Genomic DNA, 18,688 nt, shown 5'->3' with positions numbered 1-18,688 from the left:
TCTGGTGAGTGGTTGGGCTTTGGGGCAGAGTCCTTTTATTTTTCCAACCCAGGGAACCACAAGTGTGATGAGGCATTCATTTCCAAACTCTCTTTCTGCATTGGTTCAACCTGCACATTGTCACAGCAAGAAAGGTGGTTGTTACCAGAACCATCAGGAATATTACCATTTTCTCTCCAGATGAAAGTTGAAACATCTACTTGGTCTGCAAAATGGCACCTTGTCTGGAAAACCCTTTGGGCAAAGGAGAGCCAGGAGCCCAGCCCAGCAGTCGCCTTTCCACAGCCCCAGACCCTGCTTCACATTGTTTTCTACAGCAGAAGGACACAGCACATTCCAATTAAAGCTGAGAAGAACTCTGGGTAACTTTCGGTTTTCCATTTTCAAAAATGGTTGCAATTTTCCCTAGACATCATCTTAGAACTGTGATTTAATGCAAAAGTTAGGCTTCAACGTCAAGCCAGGTCCCCCCCCCCCCCCATTCTCAGTGGCATTTTGCTTACTAAACACCATGATAATGGATTTTAGGGTAACTTGAAAGCTCCCTCACTCTTTTGTGACATTATGTTTGATTGTAATAAATCTGCACACCTTTTGGGGTATTTTTCTCAGGGCCTAACAGGCTTTTTAAGTGCCTCTGAGGAACTCACAAGAGGCACATGAAAGCTGCTGTTTGTTACTGGGATCAGAAAGCTCTGAAATACATATTTTTTGTGATTCTTTATAAGCTTCTGTGGCTAGTGGTAAATTGAAAATGCTGCTTCCTCCCTTCCAGGAATCTGCTAAAGGCGAATCCAGCTTTGAGGCAAGGTCAGTTCCCGGTAACAACATAGACATTCCGTGTACTTTTCTTGGCAGCAATATGACCTGGTTCCTTTCCAGATGTTTTCTCAGCTTCCAAACTTAGCTCCCCATGCAGGGGTTTCTTGGGGACCGTCCACCAAGTTCTCACTAAGTGCAGGCCTGACTGGCTCTTTGAGAACAGCCAGGTCAGCTACATGCTCTCACCTGCCCGGGTGCCATTTGTGGGATCTATTTTACTGCCACAGTCTTGGGATACCTCTAGTGCTATGACAGCGGGAGAAAATAAAATCCAAATATCAAAGTTGCTTCCATGGAACCAGTCCCAAGCACACTTTGACCTTTCATAGCAGGAAGACATTTGGACAGGAGTTTACCATTGCGGTGGAAAGCCCTTTGTCCTCCTCTTGCTTGCCAGTCACTGAAAACCTGAAAGCCTCGGAGGCTTCAGTATTTTCAGTGATACCTTTATTAGCTGAAACTTCCCTTTTCCTTCCACAAACAGACAAGGCTTTTTGGCTCACAGCTTGAGCGCTTGGTTCACATCAAACTGATTCCTGCTCATCAGAAAGCCATCTGCCTCGGGAGCTCACCGGCTCCTGGCTGCTCCCGGCTCCAGAAACCTGGGCTCTCGAGAGGCAGACCTGCCCCTGCCCCTGCCCCTGCCCCTGCCCCTGCCCCTGCCCCTGCCCCTGCCCCTGCCCCTGCCCCTGCCCCTCACTCGGCTGGGGACTGGCTTGCTCCGCGGATGGCCGTGGCAGAAGGCGCCTGGGCTGGCTGCACACTCACGAGCAGACTGGTGCTGCTGCCAACCGTGTGCCGATCCTTGCTTCCCTGTGGCGTATCAACCACCAGGCAACTCCTGACCCAGGGAAAAGAGGGGCTGGCCGAGGACACAATGGCTCTGGAGCCACGCCCTGGACTGGGTTTTCCGCCACTTGATGGATTTTCCTATGGCCACAGGTGGGACAAGGAACCGCCGGAGCAGCTCCTCCGATCGATCCACCCAGGCTCGGTTTTGGGACTTCTCCTGCTGGCCGTAGCAGCCCGGGCTGAATCCCCTTTGGCTGAGCCCGCCCTCTGCTTTTCGGGTCCGGGGCGTCTCTGCCCGAGGCTCCACCGGACCTTCACCTGTTGGCTAAGTCCTGCTGGAGCCCGGGACTCGCCCCTCCCGACCCACGGAAGCCGCGCGGGGGCTTCGGGCTCGGGCAGATGGCCGCGGGCAGCACCAGTTTGGATGGCCGGCAGCCTTCCTGGGGATCCACCCTTCGGCCTGGGGAAGGGGCACGCGCGGGCCGGGCTCCTTGGCGAGAATGTGACCGTCCCCCGTCCCGTGGGATCAGCAGCGTCCTCCGACCCCCGCCGCGCCGCCGCGTCTTCCCCGCTCAGCGGCTGGCTGCGGCACCCCGGCTCCCTTCCGGCGCAGGCGAGGAAGCGGGCGGCGGACTAGGACGGGCCGGCCGGCTGGCCGGCGCCCGCCCCCCGCAAGGGCGACCCGCCGCTCGCAGCCCGGGCCGGCGGAGGGGCGGGGAGGGCGGCGCCTCCAGTCGCGGCCCGGGCGGGAGCGGCGCTGTCCGCTTCAGCACCGCCGCCGGCTCGGAGCGCTCCGCGCCTGCCGCCTGCGCAGGGCTCCCGGGGGCCGCCGGGCTGCGGGCGCGGGAGGGGCTGCCGTGACGGGCTTCCTGCCTGCCTCCCTCCTCCCGCCAGCCGCGCCGCCGCCGCCGCCGCCGCCGCCGCCTCCCCTCGCCGCCTGCTGCTCTGGCGGGCTGGCGCTGGCTCCGGCACACGCACGCAGCGCGCCGCGCTCGCCGGAGCCCTCGCCTTCCCTCCCGCCGCGGAGCGCGCTCGGGGATGGGGCTCCGGCGCCGGGCTGCCACTCAGCCGCGCGCCCCGTCCCAGCGGGGCCGGCCGGGCAGGGAGTCCGCAGCGGGGCCGCTCCTCGCCGGCGCGGCGCCTCCTCGGGGCTGAGCGCAGCCTGGCTCGGCCGGCCGGCTGGCTGCTGCCCGCCCGCCCGCCCGCGGGGCCATGCGCGGCGATGAGGATGTGTGAGCGCGGCGTCCAGATGCTGATCACCACCCTGGGAGCCTTCGCCGCCTTCAGCCTCATGACCATCGCGGTGGGCACCGACTACTGGCTCTACTCCCGCGGCGTCTGCAGGACCAAGTCCAGCGGCGACAACGACACCAGCCGGAAGAACGAGGAAGTCCTGACGCACTCGGGCTTGTGGCGGACCTGCTGCCTGGAAGGTAGGCGGGCGGCTCCGGCCCGGGGGGCGCCGGGCGGGCGGCACAGGCCGCCTCCTGGCCTGCCTTCGGGCGCCGGGCGAGGCGGCCCCGCGCGCCGGCCCCGCGCGGCTGGGGAGCGGCCGGGGGCTCTTTGGCCGGCTTCACCTGTTGCCCCTGCGCGCCGCGTCCGGCCGAAAGGAGCCCGAAGCCACGCGAAGGAGCCCGCCTGTCGGGGCTGCAGACAAGCCTTGCTGGGGTGGGGGCTTGGAGCCTCTGCGGCCGCGGGAAGAGCGAGCAGCGGATGCCACGGGGCAATCTAGCCCCTCTCTTGGCTCCTGGGCATCCCCCACCTCATGCCAGTCCTGCTGAGGGAGGGAGTTGCAGAGGTGGAGCAGCAGTGAGCCAGAAGTCCGTCCATCTGTCCGTCCGTCCGTCCTTCCCCTCATCCCCACCATAAGCATCTCCTATCTGCAGGAAAGGCATGGGCTCCTTTATCTGCATGGTATCTCCTTGAAATCTCAAGGTCCAAAAAGCTATCCCCCTCCCCCCCCATACCCACAGACAACAGGCAGAGTGTGTGAAGAGGTGGAGCAGCAGGTCTGCAGTTCTGAAACAAGCCCTCTTGGCAGGTCTGGTGCTTCTCTTTCAAGCCACAGGCAAGGCGCGTTGCAGTCTTTTGTCTCAGGGTTTGCCAGAAAGGAAGGCTGCTCTGATCCGAAGAGCCTCAACTTCCCAAAAGCTGAACCGTGAAGCACGTTCCTCCATGTGTGCGTATGTGTGTGCATGCCTGCTTGTGTACATCTCCCTCTGTAGACCCAGAGAGTCCTGGGGAAGCGCTCCTGCCTCTGACCACTGGTCTTTCAAATCCTCCAGACTGTGTGTAGGTGAGAGGCATCTGGAACCCGCACCCTGGGATCTGCAGCATGAATCAAGGTGGGAGAAGGGGGCTCTCTGCTCACAGCTCTTACGGAGGCTGCCCCCTCCCCATGCACCTCCACCACACAGCTCAGAGGCCACTGTGCTGCATTTCCCAGGCTGCCCCCCAGGGAAGCTTCAGATCCCCTTGCACAAGTGGCTCTTGCTCCAAGAGAAGAACGCTTGTGGAGGAGGGGGCCCTCAGGCCCCAGGCAGCTAAGGAAGCAAGGTGGAAGGTTAGTTGGGGGAGACACAGAGGGGAAGCTGACAGTCCCTCACGCCTGGCTGGAGCATGAAAGTATATGATCAGCTTTACAGAACCAGCTGATTATCAAACATGTTTTGGGGATGTATCAGATCCTTCAGCACAAGACGAGAGTGAATGGAGAAGATGACAGCGGCTCACAGGTTATTTAGAAGGCAATTCCACTTGTCGCTTTCTTCCTTAAAAGAGACCTTAATATAACCTTTCTACCTCACTTGGGCCACACATTGTGCTCAGCTGCTTCTCCCACCCCTGTCCCACCCCCGTCCCACCTGCTCCTTTTTCTTCTCTTTTTGGCAGTTCAGTCATTCAATTGCTTCCAAGTCTTTGTGACCCAATGAACATCATTTCCCCAGGACTGTCCGTCCATAACTGCTTCTTAGCATTCTTGTAAGCTCCTGCTCTGCTCCTGCTCCTGCCATCAGTGACAATTTCCAGCCACCTTGTCTTCAGTTGGCCTCTTCCATTCTTCCAGGCATCAGAGTCTTTTGTGATTCACATGATATGTCCAAAATATTTCAGCATTAGCATCATTATTCATGCTTTCAGTGAGCAGTGGGATTTAACTTCATCATCTGGTATTGAACTATTTGTTCTTCTGGTGAGCCAACATATTCCCAACTATTTTCTTCAGAACTACAATACAAAGCATCAATCTTTCTTTGTTCAGCTTTTCTGATGGTCCAGCTACACAGCCATATGTTACAGCTGGGGAAACTACAGCCCTGGCAATATATTGACAGTGTGATGTCTCTGCAGTTCCACATTTTATCTAGATCTATCATAGTTTTTCTCCCAGGTAGCAGATGTCTCTATATCATTGCTACAGTCACCATCGCAGTAAATTTTTATGTCTGGAAAGATAAAGTTTGTTATCATTCCACCTTTTTGCATCAACATAATCCTTTTTTTTTTTTTCCCGCTTAAAATATTGAGCAGCAGACTGGCTTTTGCACTCTCTTCATTCGGCATCCACAAGAAGTTCCTTTTCCTCTCCACTAGCCATCAACATATCTGAGATTGTTGTTGTTTCTCCCAACAAAATTTAATTTCAATTACTTCCAGTCCACCATTCCTCATGCTTTATTTAGTATATGTTAAATAAATAAGGTGACTGTGTACAACCTTGGCACACTCTTTCCCCAACTAGTTCCTCCGTATGCCATTCTAACTGTGGCTTCCTGGTCAACTCCCGTGCCGTTTCCATTATCCAACAGCTGTCAGCAAAGGGATCTCAGGTGCCCCTGTCCCTTCTGAACAAGGCTTGAACATCTGGCAATTTTCATTTCGTATATTGTTGAAGTTTGGATTGCAAAATCTTGAGCATTGCCTTACTAGAATGTGAGGTAAGTGCAATTTTTCGGTTGTTTCTGCCCCTTTTTTGCTTTGGAATATAAATGGACCTTTTCTGATCTCTTGGGCACTGCTGTGTTTTTCATACCTACTTACAAACCATGTAGCGCTTTATTATGACAAGCCCTCCCCCCACCTCACGGCAATCATTTGTAAGAGCTTTCCACCTACAGGTCTTCTTCTACCTAAACGGCTTTGCGTTGCACCTGCCGCGCCAGCCATAATACAGTCCTGGGTCTCATTCTTCGTGAGGCAGAAAGGGAGAGGGAGCAAAGGCCTCCATGCTCACCAGGACAGGGTGAAACAGGCTAGGCGGTTGGACGGGAACTTTTGTCTGCTTCCAGTAGCTATTTCTGGGGCCCCCAAGCACAGTCTGCCTCTGCCTTGGTTGTGAGTGGCTTCGGGCTGCTTCACGAGTCTCCTTGTTATGCACTTTGCGAGGGGGAATAATCCAATTCCAGGGAAAGGCTTGTCTGCTTGGAATTTGGGGGCTGGGGGCTGGAAACAGCCGCCAAAACTGAGCCAGGGATGAGAATGCTTGTGAGAACGTGGCCTTGTTTGTGCGTGTGGCTAGAATGACCTTATGGACAGCACTGCAGATACGCTCAGACGGTGTCATTTGTTGATCAGCAAAGCCAGGTGCTTGCTTGCGGCCTAAAACAAATCTCCTCTCGCGTTCAGCCTGCTAGAGCACAGGGCTGGTGCTTAATATGGATTATTAGAAGACTGGAAGGGGTGACTTTGTGGAGCAAATCGAGGACCTTCCTTGAGGAATGGGTGGGAGCAGGACCTTGGGGGGATGGGATTCTGTGTGGCAAAGTGGGGGCTGTAAACTTCTACTGTATAAGGCTCCTCCAGACCCCCACCCAGGAACTAAACAAAACCCAAAGCAGGAGCCACATTTTAGGCCCCCCAATGCTGGGGGGGGGGGGCTTTAGCAGTGATGGAGGAGCTGCTGCTGACGTCTCTCGCTTATTACTTCCTGAAAGAAGAAGGTCCAGAAGAGCCCTCCGCACTGGGAATTCTCTTCCCAAACTATGAATGGCGATTTGTAGCATTATTTATAGGCTGTTTCCTGAGAGCCCAGCCCTGACAAGGCAGCGTGCCGAGAGGAGTTCCAAGGGTCACAGCTACCCAGGGGAGCGTGAGTGATGGTGGGATAAGGGCTACCCGACTTGGGGGACAAAAATCTGAGCAAGTACCCGATGCCCACAAGGAGAGACAGGAAAACCCACGCTCTGCTGCTGTCTGGTGGCCTTCTGCAGTTCTGCAGTCCTCGCGAGAGGCATCTGCGCAGTCAGGTCCCCAGGGGAGGCTGCAGCAGGATGAGGTCTCCAGCGCAGGTCGCAGCGGCGCCTTAGCATGGGGCACCCCGGCCTTTGGCTGTCTCCCCCCACCCACCCAACAGTTGGGTGAAAACCGAAAAGCACTGATTTGTGCATTCTCTGTATTAAAATTGAATATAATGACGCGGGACTCACCCCTTCTGCTCCTGCGTTTTCCTCATCTGTTCAGTCCTACAGTTTTGGATGTGCCCAAGAGCACCCCCTAACGCTTTTGGGAGCTGGCACAGCCCTTCTGTCTCGGGTTCGGCAGCTCTCCCCAAAAGGAACCCCTGGCCAGTCCTTCGCTTCAGCCTCCGCGGCCTGAAGGTCTGAAGTAAGGGGGAAGGGGCAGGCAGGCGCCACCAGCCCTATCCCAGGAGTCCACTGCCGCGCCCGCCCCCCGGGGGGTCTCCATCAGAGACCAGGCGGTCGCCCCAAGGAAGGGCACAGCGGCCTCCTCCAGAGAGCTGGCGTCCAGGCCAGGGGTCAGAAGCTTGTCCTGCAAACAAGGGCTTTGGCCCAACATTGGGCTAGCTAAGTGGTGGTTTTTCTACTATAGGCTGTAACACGGTTGCCAACGTTTGAAGTAGCCTCCGCAGCTGTGTTTTGAGCAAGGATTTTTGCCAGCCAGACAGCTGTAAAGAGCAGATGAGGACAGGCGGTGGAGTGCAAAGGCCAGTTGCCAACAGTGCAGGGGGTGGAAGCGAGGGGCTGTCACAAGCAGCCGTGGCACCCCTCCCACTTGCTCTTTGCCTCAGAAACCAGCTTGTTTTGTGGTCTGCTCACTGAACCAATCCTTGGAAAGTCACGTTTGCCTCCAGCAAAACGAACAAAACAGGGCAGCAGTGCTGGTGAAAGGAGGGGAGAGAGAGGCAGCCGGGAGCTGGCCAGGATTTTGCATGGCTCACCTGCACTTCCATAAACAAGCTGGGCTGGGGCTGGGACCCACAGCCGCCCCGGCAGCCCCACGGGCCGAGGGGGCAGCTCCCTGCAGCTGGTGTTCGCTCCTGCTAAATCCTAAGACGGGCCGGGTGAAGGGGGCTTTCCCCACAGGTTTTTCCCCATAAGATTACATCAAGTATAAAATACCACTGCTGTTCTGCAGAGGTCTATGAACGATTATTGGCCGTCAGAGCTAGACGTAGCCTCCACGAGCAGAAATAGTATACCTGTGAATATTATATGTTGGGGTCAACCACATGCCAGACGCACACATTTTCTCCCTGCAAATGATATCCTGAGAGTGGCAGGGCCTGATTTCCGTGGCATAAAGGTTGGTGTTCACGAGATTGACTCCTGCAGTTCCAGGAGCTGTTTGAGGGCTGGGGCTCCTTGGGGTGGGGGAGGAAAGGTAACCTGTCTGTTCTTGAGACCATGACTTTGGGAAATAAGAACGCAAAAGAACTCCTCCTTTCTTCGTATCTCCCCTAGCCAAATGAACCCCATTTGCACAGTCTGCCCCCAAAGGAGGCCTCTCGGGAGAAGCAGGGGAGGCTGTGGAGCAGAAGAGCTGCCCCATGGCTGAGAACAGGTGGAATTGGAGGCATCAGAGGCCGGTTCAGGCCACGTGCTTTGCCAGCTGCATTCACACCCGGTTTCAATTCTTTTCTTTTCTTCTGCTTTGGAGATTGCAAATCCAGCCTGCTTGGTTAGGTTATGATTCAAAATATTATGCAGACCCAGGAAATGAATTGATTCAGCCAACCAGTGAAGCATATTGTGTAAACTCAGTCCTGTTGCTAGCATGAGTAGTGTGGGGCAATGAAGCTTCACTGCAGATCGACTGGCTCAGAAAAGAGTTAGGATGCTCTGGAGGAGAAAGACCATGGGACTCAGTGGGGGCTACTCTGGAGTAGGCAGACACGGGATTCTGCCAAAATCAGAGTTCAGAAAACGCCGCTTGGCTGAATTGGGACTGCTTCTTGGTTCTGTGCCCTCACGTGGCATTGTTTTTGGGTCCTTGCGAAATAGGTGCACTTTGTAATTAACCGCAATAATATTTACTGGTTTTGCACTTTTCTATGAGTTGGTTCTACTGTTCTTCCAGTCAGTTTCAGAGCATTTTGAACTGAAAGAGTATCAGCATCTATTTGCAATTTAACCGAAACACAAGAGAATATTAAAAAAAAGATAGAAAACTTGACCATAAAGAGGTAGGCTTTTTTCATAAAGTTTACTGGGCAGATAGCAGATTTATGTTTTATAAATTAGCTTGTGCAGAAAAGTAGGCTCTAAAGCTTGACTAAAACAGGTCATCTATATTCTCTGTATAGGGAAATAAAATTACTGCTTAAACTTTTATTTTTTTTCAAATTAAATCTCAACATATGGTCACAGTTTATTTTGAGTTATGTATTTTATGTTACTGTTGTTGGTCTTGGAATAGTTGTATATAAATTCAAAGCCTCATAGACTGAAGTGAAGTTTGGGATGTGTTCCTTCAAATGCTGTGAAAAAATACAAAAAGTAAAAAGAAAGGGTGGCTGTATATATGTACGTGAACATACCTATACGAGTATACAGACTATCAAATGCAATAGTTCAAAGTAATATTGATAGCTTCATTTTTTAAATTTCCTTCTGGTATGGATTTTAAGGCACCAAGATATGTACAAAGCAAGTCAAGAAATGTGCCATGGAAAGGGTGGGATTGCGCAAGACGTCCAGGAGTTTGGGAAAATTCCATAAGCGATGCCCATTTTGAGTCCTTGGTGAAAATGCTTTCGCTGCGCTACACTGGAGATCCAGTCAGACTTGCTTGAGTGAAGAGCCTGGGAAGAGAGGATGGGGACGCGGGAGGCTGTGTTGGACTGGGAAGGTGGGCTTTTGCTGGCAGCGGTGGGCCAGCTTCGCTCATCATCCTGAGCGTCCTTTCAAAGCGCAGGCACTTGGCTGTCAGCTCCCCCAGTTTACTAAACACGTGGAATGATTTCCAACAGGAATGTTGTAATCACCGCTAGCTTAAGCTGTAGAGACCAAATGAGAAAGTAACTACCTTGCATTCAGAAATCTAGCATATGAGGAAGAAGGGTATGCTAGAACTGATAACTGTGTGCAGGAACCTGTTTTGTTTCTGTTGGCTTGGTTTTAATGTGAAGGATACTGGAGACTTTTCTTAACTGTGGCCCAATTCAGTCATATATAACCCTCCCCTCCGGTCAAGCAGATCTTCCACATCAGTTACAGATTATATCGACGTCTTAGAAGATGGTGCTCCATCGCTGGAGGTTTTCAAGGAAAGATTGCACAACCATTTATCCGAGATGGTCTGAGGACTCCTGCCTTGGGCAGGGGGTTGGACTAGAAGACCTCCAAGGTCCCTTCCAACCCGAGGATTCTATGATTCTGAGATCATCTTCCTTGCCCAACTTTTCGGATTGTGCCTTCCTCTTCTCTGGGAAGGCAGGTTGTGGGGAGGGGGGGTTGTCAACATGGGCTTTTCACTGCCAGGATCAGAGCCAGCTGAAAGAAACTACATCAGTGGCATCCCATCCTTGGCAGCAGTGGGGAGGAACTGCCCTAGGTCCAACCCCGGATTTGGTGCAATGTTGGCAAGAAAAGACTGTGGTGCCAGCAGGGCAATCCTCATCCAACACTGGTGGTGCAGAGCATGGACACAAAGCTGCAGCAAGAGCACCAGCAGCCATGCCCAGTTATTGAAGACACTGTTGTGGCTGCAACAGCCCACAAAGAGAAGGCGCTTGGTAGCAACCTCAAGTCAACATTTAGAAGCAGGTCTGGTATCTTGACTGGTAGCCATTATGCTTCAGGAAATACATCAAAAGTTCCTGAATAACTACATTGTCTTGGGCCTCTACAGCACTTTTGATGGTAGCCTGTTGATGAAGGGGCTCCACTGCTGAACATCAAGACTCTGGAAGGGCATAGAGTGGTTGCAGAAGGAGAAGGACATTGTACAAAGTCCTTGTAGTTGAGCCTTCTCTTTCTTCATTGTAATTCTGGGTTGCCCCTCCTGGGGGCTAAAGATTCAGATGGTTTAACGACCATTCTTGACCTGAATATTAATTTGAATTTTAAATTTATAAAATACACAGGAAATCCTCATATCCATATCTGTATCTATCTTAAAGTAGAGTAAGGCCTCATCTACGCTCTGGCTCAGACTACCCTAGAAAAGCCCTGCCAAAGCCCTGCTATTTGGCACTGCTTGGGCTATAATGAGCCACAACCTGATACAAATCTTGGCTTTCAGGAGGTGGGGGGGGGGGGGAGAGATGCAAGGGACCAGCAGGAAGCCAGACTCAGCCTTTTGATTAAGCAGCCATCTTGCTGGGCTAAGTGTAGAGTCCCGCCTGGTAACTGGGGACTTTCTTATTCCTTTGTTCGTATATATTGGCAGAACTCAGCAACGGGTCAATAATCAGCTGTCAGTGTGATGTCTGCAAGAAAACGTAACATCTAAGCTTTCACTACAACATCTGAAATTCAGACATAATGGTGAACCACAAACAGGGCAATGAATTGCCCTTACTTGAAGGGCTCCCAAGTTCAGTTCCTTGAACCAATTGCGTTCTTGGGAACAAGGAACTCACCAAGATTGATATTTAAATAAGATGTACAAATGTGCACATTTCATTAACTGTCACCACTATCATCGTTGCTCCCACTAATTGCAAACTCAGAAAGTTAAGTGTTAATCATTTTGTGTGTGAGACGGGCTCATTTAAAATCAAGGTGACATTGCAAGGCTTCAGAATCAGGCTGGCCTTAAGGGCTGGGAAGAATATCCTGCAACACTTTGTTCAAAATCCTGTAGGAGATCCTATAATCTTCAAAATTTTCAGGATTTTCCACATCATTTCATGAAAAACATTGTATCAGGAATAAAGGTAGCATGGGTTCAGATGCTCACCTTGAAGTAAATGGAGAACGCTGTACAAATGCCTGTCCTCCACCCTACCACATCTACAGATGAAATGGAGGATAAGACTTGACACCATGCTGGTGCCAGAAGAAACGGCTGGCAGAAGTGAAGAGCATGGCGCAGAGCTACCTCCATCTTCCTCACATCTGCAGAACCAGGAGCACAGAAGTGACATGGAGATGGAGAAGCAGCTCTTTGTCCACGAAGCCAGTGACCTGCACCAGGGAACCCTCTCCTTCAGACCAGGGAAGAATGAAAGAGCAGAGAAATCACGTTTACGTTCTCAAATCCTTCATAGGCATACTTTCAGGACTCCAGATGTAAAGACCGTCCTGAATCTCAACTCATGCTGTCACCTTGTTCAGAGACAAGACGCCCGACATTGGTAAACTGGAAGAAAGACCACGTTTCAAACAAAGCTTTTGCGTATCCTCTTTAAGCCCCAGCACCTTGCATGTGATCCCAGAATGTGCCCTTCCCTACACCATGAGCATACAATTATTTTGGCTTATCATTTCCCTGTTACTCAATAGGTATTTTATACTCTAGGCGCTAAAGCAGAGGGGAGGCTGTTGGCCATCAAGCAGACCAGCCCCTTTCTGCAGAAGCGATGACCTTTTCCTTTCATATTGTCAGAGCTTAGGACCTGTTTTCTATCAGCAGCAGAAAGGAGAAAATGGAGCGAAACAAGTAGTAAATAGCAACTAGAGTAGAAGCAAAGTTCCAGTGCGGGCCATTATAATGCCTACAACGGCTCTTGGTAAAGAAATGCCCACCTACCATCACTGGGCAGACTACCAGCAGGAGAGCAGGGAGCTAAACTTAGCAGTGCAACATGCAAAGGCACCAGCGAAGGAAAGCATCGTTCCGCTGCCACTCATTCACCAGAACCTCTCACTGGAACCGTCTGTTGCAGCTGCTGCTACGCGGTCATGACGCTTCTCTCCTCGAGGAACAGGCAACCATTCCGCATGCAGAGAGGAGGTACTCTTCCTCTCCAGCGTCATGGGTCATGAGGAGAGGCTGCAACAGGCACGTTCGTTAAGGGGAAGCTCTTCTTTCACTCCTTCATGAGTCCGATTCCTGACCAAAGCTTGAGAAATGGCACCAGTGCCACCAGAGCCAGGCTGGGCAGCTCCCAGACGTGTGCTTCAGCTGCCAGGGTTCCCAGCCAACCCGGCCAAGGGGGAACATTTGGGGAGTTGGTCCATATAGGTTAGGGAAGTCCATAGTAGGCCATTGAATCTCTCGTATGCGGTCAAATCATGCTACAAAATGGATGCTAATAAAAGCAGGGGCTCTTTTGTCTCTACCTTTGTTCTTGTAACTGACAGCCAGTACCTTTAGCTACCCACACTTCTTACTCAGAAAACAAAAGGGGGGATGGAGGTTCTACCGGTACAGTACAGCTGAATATCGCGGTATCAGCCAGAATCTTACCCTGACAGGCAGATTCCAATACCTGAATTTCATTTGCTGATGCTGATATGATCAATCAACCGGCACTACCATAAGATTACTGTGATTGTTGTAACGATCACCATGACTGATTAGCATGAAAATGGTGGAGCGAAGCAGGGTGGAATGCGGAGGACCCTGCAAAGAGGGATTCTAGGGCAGAGGCGTCTCTGGCACGGGACATCGTCTTGCCAGATTGGGCTGGGGTGCTGCTGTGGCACTTGACTGCCATCCAGATGCAGCGAAAGGTGCTTGCATGTGTCTGCAGATCTCCCTCCTCTTTATTCCGTAAGGAGAAGCCACACCAACTGTACGCTGGAGAATGAAGACCACAAATATTGAAGAGTTGCTGGTTCCTGGACTTCCGGGGAAGAATTGGCAAACTGAAGACAGCGCTGCCAAGAGTGGTGCTGACGACCGCGGTGGAATGAAGGACCGGCGAGTAGAGCCGCTCTGCGTAATTCCTCTCCAGACAAGGAAAGGGCTGGGACTGCCCACAAGTGCTTCAGACGGCTGCTGCTTGCAAGGAGACAGCGAAATAGCAGCCTCCTGTGGGGTTGGAGCTCTGGGAGGTGAGGGAATAGCCATCTTTGTCCTGACTGCGGTTCGGCACCTTTAAAAAGCACACTGGGCTCACATGCTGCCCTTCTTAATCACCTTTGGAAATTGCCTGTCAACTGCTTTTTGGATATTAGGAACCTTCATTTTTGCACATGTGGTGGATATGTAAAAAAACTCAAAAGTACTAGAAAGACATACATGGTACATCCAGACAATTTTAGAAATTAAATTTGAAATTAAATCACATTTTTAACTAGGTATAATCTCAGAATACATTAACAAGAGACACCAAAATGTACTGTACGTGCTCGCAGCTGCAAGGATAAATTTTGTCCCATGTTAAATAATTATCTACTTTTCTGAAGCAACTCCTTTTCCTTTCTTTTTCTTTTTTAACATTTATAAATAACAGCACAGCACAGTGGAGACTTTAGTATGAAGCATTAAGATCAAAGACCAAAACCTTTCTCATATTATAAGTGATTCCAGGGTCCCTGCGAGAGGGATGCCTGAGGCCAGCTGTCCTCTGGCTCTTCCCAAAGGGTGGGAGACGGTGCCGTTGGACGTGCGCTGCAGAGTTACGTCCGGGGCCTGCTGCTGGCAAAGGGTGTCCGGGGGCAAACGCTTAGATATTAGGCTTGGGCTTTGTGATTTGTGATTTGGGATTTGGGATTGGTTAGGAGTGGGGAAGGGGAAAGGGAAAGGCGACCCCCATCCATCTGATGTGCACCTGGCCACCTAGCTTTGCCATGCTCCCACCCCGACCTGCTGGGCAAAGCACCTGCTTCGGCTGGTTTAGCTTGACCGAGTGCTGGTGAGGGCTTCCTGGAGCTCTTCGAGCAAGATGGACGGCGGAGGAGCTCCTCGCCTAGTGAAGTTTAACAGCTGAGAAAGTTTTTTCAGTGGCCGCTGACTGTCGGGGTCCATAGAGCGAGCCCCTCCCCAGCCATTCCGTAAAAGAGACTGGCCTCGCGCCGAGTGAACGGGGCCAGTTTGGGGACAGGGATGATAAGCTCTTATCCCGCTACCAGGGATGTCCGCAGGGCATGGTTAAAGAGATCAAGGCGGCGGCCCTGAGAGGGGGATCGAAGCTCCGCCCGCGGCCCTTGCCTCCTGCCTGGGTGCTGCTTCTCCCCCCTGGCCCCTCCTAAGCGCACCTGTTTGCAGAGAAGTGGGGATCCTGAGATTGCAAAAGCATCCCTGGGCAGGTTGTCCTTGTAGTTTGGAAAGGACCAGCCAGGCAGTTACTGCTGGTCCAGTGTGGCTTTCCCTGCTGCCGGGCACAGCTTTGCTGTAGCCTGATTGGCCCTACTCCTTCTCCCCTTTGCTGAGAAGGCCAAGGGATTGGAGGGCAAGGAATAGCTGCGTTGCTCCTACTACCACAACCACAACCCTCCACCTCCATTCTGCTGCTGCGCTTAGCAGTCCAGGCCACCCGTGGCCCCAGTCCAAGGTGGGGCACCTCTTCTGGCTGGGAAGCTGCCGGTGAGGACGCTGCTCCCAAGCAAGCTGGGGGGGCACAAGGGCTCAGAGGGAGCCGGCGGTGCGTGCCAGGTGGGCAGCAGCAATATCTGCAGCCGCAGAAGAGCAGGCCTGTGCTCGAGCAGGTCCCCACGTGCCTCACATACATCAAGGCTCTTTAGAAGGGAATGAGGCAAGAGCTGGCCTTGAACTGACTCTGAAGATGGATGGATAATTTAATCTGATCTTCACTTGTCCGTCTGACCGGCTGGAGGAGGGGCGGGGGGGAAGATACCAGAAAATGCCAAATCAGACAATTCCACATTCTTTCCCAGCCCCAGCCATCTTGGCAGGGCTGCCCAAAGCTCTTCAGCGAGAGTTTGGCTGCTGCCATCAGGCCACAGCAGAAGGACCAAAGGAGTGAGGACCAGAGTGGCGGCACGCCTCCCCCATCCGCACCAGGACAAGGAGGACCGCAACACCTGCGGGCTCTCGGCTGACCCACCCTGGCACCTCCAGCAGGCCAAGCCGGCAGCGGTGAGGCAGCGAGGGGCAGAGGCTCAGCAAAGCCAGCGGGGGGGAGCACAGCAGTGGGGCTTCGCTTCCCATCCACCAGCTGCGTAGAAGCTCTGATATTGCCTCTTCTTGGCTTGACAGAGCGCAGCTGAGAGGAAGGGAGAGGGATGGGACGGTTTCCGTCCGCTCTTTGGGATTGCCACGGGCCACAGCACTTGCCCCACCACCCTGTGTGCTGTGACCCAGCCTCACCCCTGGCCTTCAAGGAGGCTGCCATTTTGGAATAATTACCGTGGTCCCAATTCAGCTCAGAAGCTGTATGGAGTGGGAAGCTAGCCCCTTCCCCCTCAAGGCTGTTCTGTCCAGATTTGCAGCAAAGCCCTTCAATTGCCTCTCGTCGAATGCAGCAGAAGGCAGACCGGAGGGCTATGGAAGTAACCTGAAAAAAAAATAGCTCCCACGATCCTTTGCTGACCAGCACAGAGCCACATCCTTCATCTCTATCTTCTAGGATTTCCAGAACAAAATTAAACATCTCTGTATCTTTTTCAATTTAACATTTTCCGTGTTTATGGCGCTGATATGTCACCCTTCCAAAGACTGGCAGGCTGGTCGACCCAGCAGCTGCTCTGCCTTTTAGGATCCAAAGTTGGAAGAAGTGCTTGAGACCACAACTCCTGTGGATAATGGGTTCAGTGACCATCAAGCTGCTCTTACTGATCAGAAAGTTTTCCCAACATTCAGCTTTCCTGTAGCTTAAATCCATTATTTCACGTCCTGCAGTCTGGAACCATGAGAGGGCAGGTCTTGATCTTCTTTTGTGGGACATTTTTGCTCTCATAACTCATCTTGATCTCTTCTCTTCTCTTCTCTTCTCTTCTCTTCTCTTCTCTTCTCTTCTCTTCTCTTCTCTTCTCTTCTCTTCTCTTCTCTTCTCTTCTCTTCTCTTCTCTTCTCCAAACATGCCCAATGCCCTGATTCTCTCTTCTCTGATCATCCTCACTGCTCATCCCTGTCCGATTTGTTTGAAGCTTTCTTAAGTGCGTGAGCAGAATTCAACAATATTCAGTTCAGTCTGACCAATGCAAAATAAAGTGGAACTATAATTATAATAATTTTATGCAACCATAAGACATTGTTGGCTCATATTCAGTTTGCAATCAACCACTATTCCAAGTTCTTTATTCAAGTATTCTTGCTAACAAAGGAATCTCCCATTTTACCTATACAGTTTATGGATATACTTGGCGTTTGTCTCTGTTCAATTTCGTTCCATATTTTTTTCACTTTTTACCTAATCTGCCAAGATCATTTTGAAAGTGATTTCTGTTTTCTAGGGCAATGGCTATCCATTAAGACAGAGGATTTACAGGGGGGAGAGAGTGATGAGAATCTCAACCAAGGCGGGGAGGGGGGCAGAGAACTAACTCCGATTTCCTCCACCATGATCCAGATTGACTCTCCTCCCTGGACTTGGTGTTTGGTGATGGAAGGAAAGCTATTGCTGGCCCCAAGACCAACTTTAAGGCATCTGTGGGTTTTTAATGGGGCCCACCACACACTCTCTGCACACATATGAGCTCATCCAGATTTTGCTTCTCTGACACTCTTCCTAAAACAGACATACCTCAAATGTGCACATGAAACATAGCATGGAATTTAGACCTCAGGTATAGCTTTACCTGATGCCAAGGTTGATCTCTCCCAGTATCATTTAATTTGCTCAAGACAAACAGCATTTCACTGCATTATCTCTTTATCTCTTTGTTTGGTTTTAGCATTTCTAATTAGTTATTTTATTTTGAAATGAATAGTCTGTGAGCCATCTTTACAAAGATCAGTCCATTTCAAGGTTGGTTTCACAATATTCACACATCTCTCTTTCCCCAATTTCTGTATCAATCTGCATTTTTTAAAAAAGAAAGACATACCAAAACAATGATTATTTTCAATATATTTGGGGCAAAATTATGTTTTTGTGCACATTTTGCCTTAAAGCACACTCTTATAAGTATTGTTATATTTTGGGATTTAAAAACTGCATCTGAAAATTGGGGGAAGTGCAAATATGGAAAAATAGCTTGCACGCCCTCTGGGAAATCTGTATCAGCTCCATTTGCTTCCAAGGGAGAGCACGCCTGTTTGTTTCCTTCTGCTTTCTGGTGGGCAAAGGCTTTGAATAGCAACAGAGACAAGTGCGGTCCAGTGCATGCCTTCAGGCCCACTTGTTCTCCGCTCCCCAGAACCCCCCTCAATCCTGGGCGCAGCTCTGCCTGCTTTCCACTGAGACTCCCCCGATCTTGAAGCATGATTTCTCTTCACGTGCAAAAGCTTCCGTTATAAAATGCGAAGGAGGCTTGCCGTGCTGCTGGAAGAACGGGAGGATGCTGTCAGATCTTTCACGTTCAGATCTTAACTTGGGGTCCCATGGAGAAAAGAGGACAAGGGGGATGGGCAGCTCAGCTTTGACTCTGGAGGCCTCTCTGTCCCTGGGGATTCTGAGCGTCCTTCAGAAACGTTCATCAAAGTCCCTTCTGCTTCCCTCAAAACCTCCCGCTATTTTGCCTGAGGGTCCACCTTCCATTTTTCCCTGGAAACAATGTCAGTCTTGTGATGCTTTCACCGGGGACACTTTCTAACTAGCTCTGGCAGTGTAGGAATTTGGGGAACAACTGTATGAATAGCTAAAAACTGGTAGTCGCATCCCATGTTGGCCCTTTCCCCCCTCCCCACAGGAGGGCCAGAAGCCTTCCCCCCTCTCCTTGATACCAAATTCTACTCTAGGGCACTGAATAAGAGTATCACAAGCTGCTAGGAAGCATAGATGTATTCAAAGAAAAATACCGTAGCACAAAACAGAGCTACAGGTAAGAGTGTTTTTGTGAAACAGAACACCAATATTTGGTTTCCTTGCTGATTTTTC

The 18,688-nt window shown here is 51.4% G+C and overlaps 1 protein-coding gene across 1 annotated transcript in view; it reads left to right on the top strand.

Annotated features, from left to right (window-relative positions):
* The first annotated feature begins 1,999 nt into the window (after positions 1-1,999).
* Positions 2,000-18,688, top strand: part of CACNG3 (calcium voltage-gated channel auxiliary subunit gamma 3) — a 52,120-nt gene continuing 35,431 nt past the window's right edge. The window contains exon 1 of the mRNA XM_088153255.1: positions 2,000-3,047. Coding sequence (XP_088009381.1) covers positions 2,837-3,047 — 211 coding nt within the window. The 5' untranslated portion in view covers positions 2,000-2,836. The remainder of the gene's footprint in view (positions 3,048-18,688) is intronic.

This window comes from Python bivittatus, unplaced genomic scaffold, assembly GCF_059951505.1.
Source record: "Python bivittatus isolate LINGU-HERP-01145 unplaced genomic scaffold, Pbiv_v1 ctg000030_np1212, whole genome shotgun sequence".
Classification (NCBI taxonomy): domain Eukaryota; kingdom Metazoa; phylum Chordata; class Lepidosauria; order Squamata; family Pythonidae; genus Python; species Python bivittatus.
Note: the sequence above shows the minus strand (reverse complement) of the source record. Positions and strands in the feature narration are given on the sequence as shown.